This window comes from Oncorhynchus mykiss, chromosome 15 (genome assembly GCF_057628025.1).
Source record: "Oncorhynchus mykiss isolate SJ-2025 chromosome 15, ASM5762802v1, whole genome shotgun sequence".
Classification (NCBI taxonomy): domain Eukaryota; kingdom Metazoa; phylum Chordata; class Actinopteri; order Salmoniformes; family Salmonidae; genus Oncorhynchus; species Oncorhynchus mykiss.
The window spans coordinates 14,983,386-14,996,117 of NC_143036.1; the positions used below are offsets into that span (position 1 = coordinate 14,983,386).

At 42.0% G+C, this 12,732-nt stretch overlaps 1 protein-coding gene across 1 annotated transcript; it reads right to left on the bottom strand.

The window, feature by feature from the left end:
* Window positions 1-1,184: 1,184 nt before the first annotated feature.
* On the bottom strand, window positions 1,185-11,671 carry LOC110490924 (pinopsin-like). The gene is made up of 5 exons (XM_036943808.2): window positions 10,996-11,671; window positions 8,407-8,595; window positions 7,258-7,397; window positions 6,192-6,425; window positions 1,185-3,775 (listed from the first exon to the last, which is right to left on the bottom strand). Exons 1-5 carry the CDS (start codon window positions 11,360-11,362, stop codon window positions 3,407-3,409), a joined length of 1,299 nt encoding a protein of 432 aa, XP_036799703.2. The 5' UTR covers window positions 11,363-11,671; the 3' UTR covers window positions 1,185-3,406.
* Window positions 11,672-12,732: the final 1,061 nt, after the last annotated feature.

Sequence of the window (12,732 nt, forward strand, 5' to 3'; positions counted from 1 at the left end):
ACCGTAAACCCAACTAAACAGTGATGTAGTGGACCGTAAACCCAACTAAACAGGGATGTAGTGGACCGTAAACCCAACTAAACAGGGATGTAGTGGACTGTAAACCCAACTAAACAGGGATGTAGTGGACCGTAAACCCAACTAAACAGTGATGTAGTGGACTGTAAACCCAACTAAACAGGGATGTAGTGGACTGTAAACCCAACTAAACAGGGATGTAGTGGACCGTAAACCCAACTAAACAGTGATGTAGTGGACTGTAAACCCAACTAAACAGGGATGTAGTGGACTGTAAACCCAACTAAACAGGGATGTAGTGGACTGTAAACCCAACTAAACAGGGATGTAGTGGACTGTAAACCCAACTAAACAGTGATGTAGTGGACCGTAAACCCAACTAAACAGTGATGTAGTGGACTGTAAACCCAACTAAACAGGGATGTAGTGGACTGTAAACCCAACTAAACAGTGATGTAGTGGACTGTAAACCCAACTAAACAGGGATGTAGTGGACTGTAAACCCAACTAAACAGGGATGTAGTGGACCGTAAACCCAACTAAACAGTGATGTAGTGGACCGTAGACCCAACTAAACAGTGATGTAGTGGACCGTAGACCCAACTAAACAGGGATGTAGTGGACCGTAAACCCAACTAAACAGTGATGTAGTGGACCGTAGACCCAACTAAACAGTGATGTAGTGGACCGTAAACCCAACTAAACAGGGATATAGTGGACCGTAAACCCAACTAAACAGTGATGTAGTGGACTGTAAACCCAACTAAGCATTAACGTTACTGTGAGTCCGTCATCTCGAACGCCGTTCACCTCCACACTCCTGAGTTGTTAATAGAAGTCTGTGGGTTCGGCTAGTGAAACCTGACAGAATTATGACATCACACTCACTTCCAAATTCAAAACAGCTTTATTGGCATGTAAAAAGTGGGATAAAACGTTGCCGAGTCAATACACAGTCAGCAGTAACGACAAATATTAACAGTCAAAGATACCAGACGACAAACACATATCTACTGTATTATCTACTATATTATCTACTATAGCATCTACTGTATTATCTACTATCTTATCTATTATACAGTATTATGTACTATAGTATCTACTTTATTATCTACTATAGTATCTACTATATTATCTACTTTATTATCTACTATATTATGTACTATATTATCTACTATAGTATCTACTATCTTATCTATTATACAGTATTATGTACTATAGTAGGTACTTTATTATCTACTATATTATCTACTTTATTATCTACTTTATTATCTACTATATTATGTACTATATTATCTACTATAGTATCTACTACATTATCTCCTTTATGCCCCGATGGGGCATTTCATGTATTCTCTTCCCTAAACTGTAACTCAGTTAATAATGCATGGTTTAATCTGACAGCTGTGAATTCAAATAAGAGAGGAAGCAGAAAGAAAGAGTGGAGAGGAATATATTTGAAAGAGATGAGGGGTGATAGGGAGCGAGAACATGTCCTTGTCTCTCCTCTCCTCTCCTTTTCTATTCGCCTCTCTTCTATTCTCCTTTGTCTCGTCTCTTCTCTTCCCTTCTCCTCTCCCTGCTTCTCTTCCCTTCTCCTCTCCCCGCTTCTCTTCCCTTCTCCAATCCTCTGTAAGAGGCTGTACAGACAGACTTATCTTCTTCTCTCTGGGATATATATATATATATATATACAGTATATATAAACATTTATAATTGCACAAAATGTTACTTCAAATTATCTTATTATGAAATGCTTAACACACTGTATCAAATCCCCTTGTGTATCAAATCTTCAATCAGTGCTTCTGTACGAAGCATGGAAACAGGGTCAGAGAACCCATCAATAATCCTTATATCAACTAAATGCACAGAATATCCTGCTCTTTAGGCAACAAAACATAATCAAAAACCTAATCAAATAATATGTTCTCTGCCAAAAAACAGTCTCTCTGAAATGTTCCTGCATAGCTAAAACATACTATTAATTAATGTAGCTAATAGTGAATAAAAGAACAAGCTTGCCCTATTTTTGTAGCTTGGTGTAATTTGTTGTTGTGACATAGCTAATGTGTTTTTTAATTAAATCCTCTCAGGTGCTGGTGTGCTGATTCCCCATCTCTGACTGTAAGGTCTACCCCTAGCATGCTAATCATTCATTCAAACCCAAAGCAAATAGTTATTTTTGTCATTGCTAGCATGCTATGTCTCCATTCAAATCTAATACAAACAGACTCACGCTTGTTTCATTGCTGGCATACTAATTCTCCATTCAAGCCCAATACAAACAGGCTAATGCGCTAATGCTTGTCTTGTTGCTAGCATGCTTACTCTCGAAACCAAATGCTAACATGCTAATCCTTCACGTTCAGGTTTAATCTCGGAAATCTCAGACAAAGGGCAGCAACAGCACTGGGATTAATGACGGATTCTCTTGGTAAACCTCAAGAAAATTAAAAAAAGGAAAACTATCCGGGGGCGGTCCTCTTCAGACAGACAACTCTCCCAACAAATCACGAGGCAGACATGCCAGAACGTCCCGATTCGAAAGCAAAACATTTGCAGTGGTTTTAGTGAAGGTAGTTGATGCAAACTAGCCCCTTGCAAAATGCCCGCATTAAAAAAAACTCCCTGAACTCCATTTTGCTAGCTACCATTTTGTGTCTGGGGGATGTTTACAGTATGGCAACAAGCGGATAAGGCAGTGACTGTGGCCACCCAGGACCTCTATACCAGGCGGTGTCAAAACTGCATTGTTGGTTAAGGGCTTGTAAGTAAGCATTTCACTGTAAGGTTTACACCTGTTGTATTCAGTGCATGTGACAAATACAATTTGATTTGATTAGATTTGTAAGAAAGCCGAATGGCCCTTTCCTCTATGTCAAACTGATGTTGTATACAAACAGGCATGTTAAGCTTGAACATTGGTACATTGTGGGAGGCAACCCATCTGTCTAGAGAGACTACTTCAGGTTGAAGTTGCTCATCGCCACAGATCTAGGATCAGCTTACCCTGGAACAATGTTCCTGACCTGAGCCATCAGAGAAATAATTTTGTGCTCAAAATAAACATTTTCACCATCATTGATCTAATCAACAATTCATTTACAAATAATTCCACTGGTTACTGTGTATATGCATGCCAGTGTGTGTGTGTGTGTGTGTGTGTGTGTGTGTGTGTGTGTGTGTGTGTGTGTGTGTGTGTGTGACTCCTGGGGACTTTATCCTCACCTCTAACAGATCTGATCATTCACATTGATAAGAACAAAACCACCTACTGCACAGCTTCAAATGACTACTACTCAGAGAGACCTCCATCTTACCATGACATATCTCCTTCTTACTCTTAACGTACATCATGTCGTGGGAACACAAAGCCTTTCTCTCTTTATCCATTGTAGTGAGCTACGAGGGTCAGTCTTGGTTTGGGAGTGGCAGTGGGCGTGGTTTGGACCGGGGGAGGGATTTGGAGAGGGGGCGTGGTTTGGACCGGGGGAGTGATTTGGAGAGGGGGCGTGGTTTGGACCGGGGGAGGGATTTTGGGAGGTGACGGTGGCAGGTTATCCGCTACCACTAAGGAACTGTTGGCAGAGTCAGTCGGAGTGGGAGGGCCTACTGACGCCAAAACAACCGGCACGCCGTGTCCGTTTCCATTGCGAACGGTCCCGAGAGTTTTGGTCGCCGGTGACGACGCCTTCAAACTGGAGCTTCGGTCAGGAGTAGAACATCTTAGCAAAGCCTTGAAACACCTGTAGAACTACACACACACACACACACACACACACACACACACACACACACACACACACACACACACACACCGCATCAATGCAGTCAGCTGTGTTTCAGCCACTAAACAGTCTTCACATCTTTATCTGCAATTATTCAGCCTTTATCAAATCAAATCAAATGTATTTATATAGCCCTTCTTACATCAGCTGATATCTCAAAGTGCTGTACAGAAACCCAGCCTAAAACCCCAAACAGCAAGCAATGCAGGTGTAGAAGCACGCTGGCTAGAAAAACTTCCTAGAAAGTCCAAAACATTGGAAGAAACCTAGAGAGGAATCAGGCTATGAGGGGTGGCCAGTCCTATTCTGTGTGTCCTGTGTGTGTTGTTGTCTGGTCAGATTATTCTAGATCTCAAAGGGCCATCAGTCAAATGTAATATGATTGGGTCCCATAAGTCAGGGCCTGTCATATGCCTGCTCATATCATCACTGCCACACTCTCTGTCTATATTAGTTTTCATTGGAGATTTCATTGTGCAACACTATACTGAGAAAGAGAGAGAGAGAGAGAGAGAGAGAGAGAGAGAGAGAGAGAGAGAGAGAGAGAGAGAGAGAGAGAGAGAGAGAGAGAAGCTGGTCCTGGGGCTCTGTTCACAAACACAAACACACCCTACAGAGCCCCAGGACAACAGCACAATTAGACCCAACCAAATCATGAGAAAACAAAAAGATAATTACTTGACACATTGGAAAGAATTAACAAAAAAACAGAGCAAACTAGAATGCTATTTGGCCCTAAACAGAGAGTACACAGCGGCAGAATACCTGACCACTGTGACTGACCCAAAATTAAGGAAAGCTTTGACTATGTACAGACTCAGTGAGCATAGCCTTGCTATTGAGAAAGGCCACCATAGGCAGACATGGCTCTCAAGAGAAGACAGGCTATGTGCTCACTGCCCACAAAATTAGGTGGAAACTGAGCTGCACTTCCTAACCTCCTGCCCAATGTATGACCATATTAGAGAGACATATTTCCCTCAGATTACACAGATCCACAAAGAATTCGAAAACAAATCCAAATTTGAAAAACTCCCATATCTACTGGGTGAAATTCCACAGTGTGCCATCACAGCAGCAAGATTTGTGACCTGTTGCCACGAGAAAAGGGCAACCAGTGAAGAACACACACCATTGTAAATACAACCCATATTTATGCTTATTTATTTTATCTTGTGTCATTTAACCATTTGTACATCGTTAAAACACTGTATATATATATAATATGACATTTGTAATGTCTTTACTGTTTTGAAACCTCTGTATGTGTAATGTTTACTGTTAATTTTTGTTGTTTTTCACTTTATATATTCACTTTGTATGTTGTCTACCTCACTTGCTTTGGCAATGTTAACACATGTTTCCCATGCCAATAAAGCCCTTGAATTGAATTGAATTGAATTGAGAGAGAGAGAGAGAGAGAGAGACATGGAGTGAGAGGGTGAGAGAGAGAGAGAGAGAGAGAGAGAGACAGAGAGAGAGGGAGAGAGAGAGAGAGATGGAGAGAGGGAGAGATGGAGAGATGGAGAGAGAGAGAGAGAGAGAGGAAGCGATGGAGAGAGAGGTAGAGATGGAGAGAGGGTGAGAGAGGGTGAGAGAGGGAGAGAGAGAGAGAGAAAGACATGGAAAGATGGAGAGAGGGGGAGAGAGAAACACACGCACACCAACATCGCATGAACACAGAAATGCACACTAGTAATCACACATTGATTGCTGCATTGAGAACTGATCCGAGGGTCAAATCAAAGAGTCAGAGCACATCACAGAGTGTGTTTGGATCGGTGCAAATGATTATATTATGCTAATGTTAAGTATCAAGGGACGGGAGAATTTTCAAATCAAATCCAATCTAGCATTATTGTATCATCCAAGTACACACCCACAGCTTTCTCGCTCTCGCTCTCTCAACCCCCCCCCACACACGGCCACACAAAGACACATACACAGTACATAAACTAACACGCACAGCATACAAGCAGGGTGAATGAACATAGTGTACTGAGCATACTTTCCAGTTCCACACATATACTTGTAGTCTACTACATTTTACCCAGGACAAATCCGACCTCAACACTGAGACAACATTATGTGGTGGTTGTGTTGGGATGTAGTATCTGCTGATCTGCATCTCTACATTGATGTGAATGGGTGCGTGCGATAGGGCACGTTGTCTTTGGTCGCGGGGATGCTTTCAAAACACAGGCACAGGTTGCAGGTTATTTTACAGACAACACACACGCTCTCTGTGGCAGTCCGCGCAGCCTTTTAAGTCTTCAGCTCCTCTCAACTAACTGTCACCATGGACACGGCTGGGAGGAACTGAAGACTGACAACGCCACACAGGAGTTCAGGGTGTGTGTGTGTGTGTGTGTGTGTGTGTACCTGTCTGTTCATATAGATGTATATAACAGGGTTGATGACTGTAGATGTCTTGGCCAGCAGAGAGGGGACTATGGTGACCTCAGGGGTCAAAAGGTTGCGAGGGCCAAAGGTCGACAGCAGGGCCGCTACACCGTACGGCAGCCAACACAACAGGTAACACGTTACCATGGTTACCACCATCACCAGCACACGTTGCTCACGACGACGGGTTACCGCCGTGCTCACATTGCTCACCTGGAGGGAAGACACACACACACACACACACACACACACACACACACACACACACATAGACTAAGAGGCAAATGTAGAGGCAAATGTAATCGATCATCACGCCATGGCATTGATCAACCAGTGGTGTGTTAGATACCACCCACATACGTTTGCTTGATCACCCCTTTATACTGGAGGAAAAATACATAAATAAAGAAGTAATAGAAATGAATAAAATTAAAGAAAGTGGGATAATTTTTTAAAATGTGTATTTATCTATTTTTGTGTGCAATCATTCATCCATGTATTTATTTATCTAATTACGTGTGCATGTGATTTATTCATTTCATTGTAATTATGGCAGCTTTGGTCCTCCATATCAGAACCACAAGTTCCATTCCTAATGTAAAAGAAGATGATGTCTGTGTGATTACTACATGTGGTGGTGATGAAGATAATAAAAGTCCTGGACTGAGAAGCATCTGTACTGTCTGTAGTGATTCAGAACCTGAAATATCATCATTAAGTCCACAGTGGGTGATGGTATCCAAGCTAAACGCTCAGACGGCTAGATGGGTTTTTTTTCAACTAAACTGTCACATCTCTTAACTCTCTAAGCTCTAAACTCGTTTTATAAGCATGGGGAAATAACATTTTTGGTGAAAAGATAAGGAGAGAAGTGTGTGTCAAAATAGTAGTGGGGTGAGGATTTGACATGTACATGGAGAGTATATGTTCAGCAGGTGATGGTGCCACAGTTACACAAACCCCAGGCACTTAGCTCTAAACTCAACTCTCTAAACTGTAAACTGAGTGAAGTGTTAGAATAGGTCAGAGGTCGGGGGTTAGTTACCTGTTTGATAGCGCTGAGCAGCTTGCCGTAGCTGTACATTATGACAGAGAAAGGCAGTAACAGACAGAAGGTGAACAGACAGACGATGTAGGAGATGTTGTTGGGTGTCTGGGTCCTCCAGTCCACTGAACAGGTGGTTCCTAGAACACAGTACAACAATACACACTGTCAATATGAATACTGTTACTATGAACACGGTTGCTGTTACTATGAATACTGTTACTATGAATACTGTTACTATAAATACTGTTACTATGAATGCTGTTACTGTTACTATGAGTACTGTTACTATGAATACTGTTTCTGTTACTATGAATATTGTTACTGTTACTATGAATACTGTTAATATTACTATGAATACTGTTAATGTTACTATGAATACTCTTACTATGACTACTGTTACTATGAATACTGTTTCTGTTACTATGAATACTGTTTATGTTACTATGAATACTGTTTGTGTTACTATGGATACTGTTACTATGAATACTGTTTCTGTTACTATGCATACTGTTACTATGAATACTATTACTGTTACTATGAATACTGTTGCTATGAATACTGTTACTGTTGCTATGAATACTGTTACTATGAATACTTTAACTATAAATACTTTTACTATGAACAATGTTACTGCTACTATGAATACTGTTACTATGAAGACTGTTACTGTTGCTATGAATACTGTTACTATGAATACTTTAACTATAAATACTTTTACTATGAACAATGTTACTGCTACTATGAATACTGTTACTATGAAGACTGTTACTGTTGCTATGAATACTGTTACTATGAATACTTTAACTATAAATACTTTTACTATGAACAATGTTACTGCTACTATGAATACTGTTACTATGAAGACTGTAACTATAAATACTGTTACTGTTACTATGAATACGTTTACTATGAATACTGTTACTAGGTAATAAATACTGTTACTGTTACTATGAATACTGTTACTAGGTAATAAATACTGTAGTTCCATATGCCAACAGATTTTCTTTAAATGGAAGACTTCTTATTGCACCTTCACTCTCACACACACACACACACACACACACACACACACACACACACACACACACACACACACACACACACACACACACACACACACACACACACACACACACTCGCACGCACCTGGTCCCTCAGGGCCATAGCTGCTCCAGCCCAGCAGCGGGGGCAGTGTCCAGGCCAGGGCGTATACCCAGGAGAAACACACTCCGGCCACTGCTGTACCGAAGTCAGTACCATCCGCCTGCATCCGACACAGCATGGTACAGCAACGCTCATAGGACAGCACTGCCAGGGAGATCAGAGACACGATACCTGGAACACACGCACAAGAGTCTGGAGAATAAGAGGGAGATTTAAACCCCAACATTAATTATTTGTATGTTTAATCACTTTAGGCTACTATTGAAGTTCATTGAGAAAATCTAACTCAAGATCCCGACAAAAGTTGTGATGCAGCTCTGCTGAACATTAAAACATTAGACCTGGCAGTGGCGATTTTAGCATGTAAATCTTGGTGGGGCAACAACAACAAAAAATGTGTAGATGCATGCCAGAAAAGCCACAACACAACAATACATTAACTGCCCACAAGCTGTTAGGGCCTACATAAAGCTGTCCCAACAGCAGAGTCCCAACAGCAGTCCCAACACCTTACCACTGCTACACCTGGCTATCAGCGGAGCTTTGTTTGGCAGCGAAACAGTTCATTCAGCCTCATTTACTGCCTTTAAAAAAAACATGGCTGACTTGCTTAAACAAATGTGGTTTCTACTGGAATTTGAGATGTACAAACTACGGCATAAGGGGATAACAACTGGATAAGAAGCCATCCATTATTTTGATTAAGACATTAATGAACGAGCTAGGACGTAATCAATATAACTACTTGTTCAGCACTTTTGAAATGTGCTGCGACAGAATTCAGAACATGGGCCGTTCTTACAGTATTCTCCCTGTACACCAAGTCAGAACCGTAGAATAAATAAAGGGGGAATATAAGCAGACATGGAAAGCTCTTACAATATTCAATGATTACATTTCTCTAAAACAGGCTATGGGCTACATGTGCACCACCAAGTCAGAACAGTAGGCAAAATTAAGAGGGGGAAAGGGACCAAATTATTAGGGTGAGGAACTACTACTGGCTACTAACAACTTACTATTTATTTTTATTTAACCAGGCAAGTCAGTTAAGAACAAATTGTTATTTACAATGATGGTCTACACCGGCTAAACCGGGACAACGCTAGGCCAATTGTGTGCCGTCCTATGGGACTCCCAATCACAGTTGGTTGTGAAACAACCTGGATTTGAACCAGGGTGTCTGTAGTGACGCCTCAAGCACTGAGATGCAATGCCTCAGACCGCTGCGCCACTCAGGGGCCCACAACATAACATACACTTAGTATTAATTTCTTAGCTACAGTGTACATATCTCCCCGGCATATTACATTATTTTTCAGCAGTATACAAGACATTTCTGGACTCACCTTGTTGTGGTGTGCTCACTTGAACAGGAAGGTGGTGTGACGGTCTTTCGTGGACAAATTGTGTCATCAAACTTTGTTATAAAAGTCTGGCATTCTCTGGATTTATAGTGTATTCAAAACAACTGGGAACTCGTAAAAAAACAAGGTTGAATCATGATGACATCAGTGATCTTCAGGTCAAGCTCTAAAGAAAGGCCTAGTTCCCAACTTCCGATTCTGCGTTGGATGGGATGACCTTTCAAAAAAAATTCAGAGTTCCCAGTTGTCTTGAACTTACTGAAGTCAGATTTTCAAGTCCTGTGTTTCCAATTATTTTGAGCGCGGCAGAAGTCATATTGGATTGACTGCATGGCCAATGTTGAATGTTTATCATTTTAAGCTTGGAAAAGAGACCCTTAAACCCAGACTTGGGACCACTCCACTGAATAGCAGGCTAGTGATTGCTTTGCAACGCTTGTAGTTAGCCACTAATTCCTTACAAACCACTCATTGTTGAATTTGCGATTTCCATCTTGTTTTTTAATGTTTATGTCCAATGGCCGATGAGCACAGATACATTTTATCTACAATTTCTCTTCATTATTTCTCTTCATATGACAAGGATTAAAAAGGATTTGCCAGTAGATTGTCGACTTGATTCATGATGATGACTGCTAGCTTACAAAGTAAGATTTTTAAAGTATGATGTTGACATGATCAGTCCAATCAAAGCTACTGTAGATATAACGTGGTTTGACGTTATTTTCAACTGTGGCCAATGACCTTGAGCTTTCTTGGATGGGCACTTCTAATGTAACTCTATGGCAGCACCCATGAGGCTTGAATTTGCGAGCTCTACCCTTACATTTGGCAGTGACTAAGTGTCCCCAAGAGTGACAGAACAGTGAGCCAATCACAGCGCAACTAGAGAACATTACCAACCCCTACAAACCCGTATTTCCCACCACAGAAAGCACTGAGCTACCTGAAACACCTGCATTTTGGAGCTGCCTTACTCAAGAAAGAGAAAAAAAAGACCAAATTTGTATGCGGCTTTATTAACTCCATTGAATTACATTGTTTGCAAACTGATATCAAACACATTTAGTGAATACTTTCAGCTGAGCTGCGTTTGTTGGCAAAAGGAAATTATTTCAATTGGTTAAGGTTAGGGTTTGGGGTTGTGGTAGGCTAAGGCTTTAGTCGATAAATATGACACACACACCCACACTAGGCTACTCACCCAAACAGGAGTTGATGAAGCCATACCAGACGCATCCCGCCCTACCGATCAGCCACCTGCCCTGCGTAGCAGCAGCGAAGCTGAACGGTGTCCCGAGCACGCAGACCAGCAGGTCCGAAACACACACACTCAACAGCAGGACGTTGATGGGCGAGCGCAGCGTATGGTACCGGCAGAATAACGTTAACACCAGGAGGTTGTTGAGGAAACCGAATGTACCTATGAACCCCAGACACACTGCCACCACGAGATGTCCCGTAGGACTCAGAGAACCTGAGCCTCCTCCCTGCGTGACCACCGTCTTACCGTCACTGACTCCCCATAGGCAGCTCACGCCGCAGTTCAGACTAACGTTAGACACTATCATACCGGCCCGTTAGTTACTCTACAGGTGACCGGTGGAGTTTGGAGGAAAGATAATCCATTTGGTTTGGTCTCTCTGTCTCTGTCAGCCCATCACGAGAGGAGCACAAACAGCCGCGTGAAACATTGTAGTGTTTACTCACATCCAACTCTGCTCATGGGCTGGAGAGAAAAAGGACACCACTAAAAAAGTGAAAGTTCGTTCACTGTTAGCTGAAAAACAACATCCCTTCATCAGGTGAAGCAACTCCGAATTCCACTGTGTAGAAACGGCAGTCCTCTCCTGCGCCCCGCTCACCGACTGGCTGCGTAAAGTTCAGTTAACTCTCAGTGAAGGATGTGTGTGTGTTTCCCTCCCGTGGTCCACCGTGTGTACTCGGAGGTCATCTTGCTCTGCCCGCCACCGGGAGTCTTCTCGCGCTTTTAAAGGTGTGACGTTACATATCCTGATGCAAGAGAGTGTAAGGGAAAGGATTGGTTGGAAAAGGGGGCACATGGCAGCATAAGCGGTCATTTCATAATAATAAAAATAATAATAATGTTTCATTGTCACATTCACCGAATAGGTGCAGCGTAATATGTTATTTTACAGGGTCAGCCATATTAGTTGAGTAGTATGGCGCCCCTGGAGCAAATTAGGGTTGTGTCTTGCTTAAGGGCACATCGACGGCTCAGGTATTCGAACCAGCGACCTTAGTTACTGGCCCAACGCTAATAAGAGAGAAAATTATATTCATAAAACTGGTGTTTGTTGTTGATATATCCTTTCAACAAAACAGGAAACTGGAAATGCTTCTCTCCAGACCTGCCATATTCATTCTCCTCTCTAATGAATTGGGGTTCCCACCAACCTGTTGTTCTTCAAAGCAAACATACTGTACCTACATAGACGACAGATACTTGGTCGATGTGATGTAAGCCTACACATTTCAGCACATTGGACAGCACCCTTCAGGCAGGACGTTTGATGGATGTATCAAAGCCAGATTTTTGATTCTCTGAAACAGTGATTTCTGATCCGACTTCCTCTAGTTATTATTATAAGGGAAAAAATGTTGAACAAATTCGGGGGCAATAGAAAAGCAGTAGCTAGAGAGATTATTCTGATTGGGTTAGGTCAGCCAATGTAATTCACTGTCAGAGCACTGGGAAATCAATGCTATTGGGCTGGACACACAGAAAAGCACACGCACACATTTATAAGGGCAGAGTGAGTTGTTATTTTGAAGACTTGTGTTAGTTCCCAAAGCTAATACTCTTTAGCTCATGCATACGGACGCTCACACACACACACACACACACACACACACACACACACACACACACACACACACACACACACACACACACACACACACACACACACACACACAC

Bases quoted from the DNA above. Each gene is read 5' to 3' on its own strand.
- LOC110490924 (XM_036943808.2), bottom strand. From the start codon at position 11,362: ATGATAGTGTCTAACGTTAGTCTGAACTGCGGCGTGAGCTGCCTATGG. The intron at 8,596-10,995 runs GTGAGTAGCCTA...CGTGTGTTCCAG, and splicing joins CTTCATCAACTCCTGTTTGG to GTATCGTGTCTCTGATCTCC. The intron at 7,398-8,406 runs GTGCGTGCGAGT...ACTGTGTTCTAG, and splicing joins CTATGGCCCTGAGGGACCAG to GAACCACCTGTTCAGTGGAC.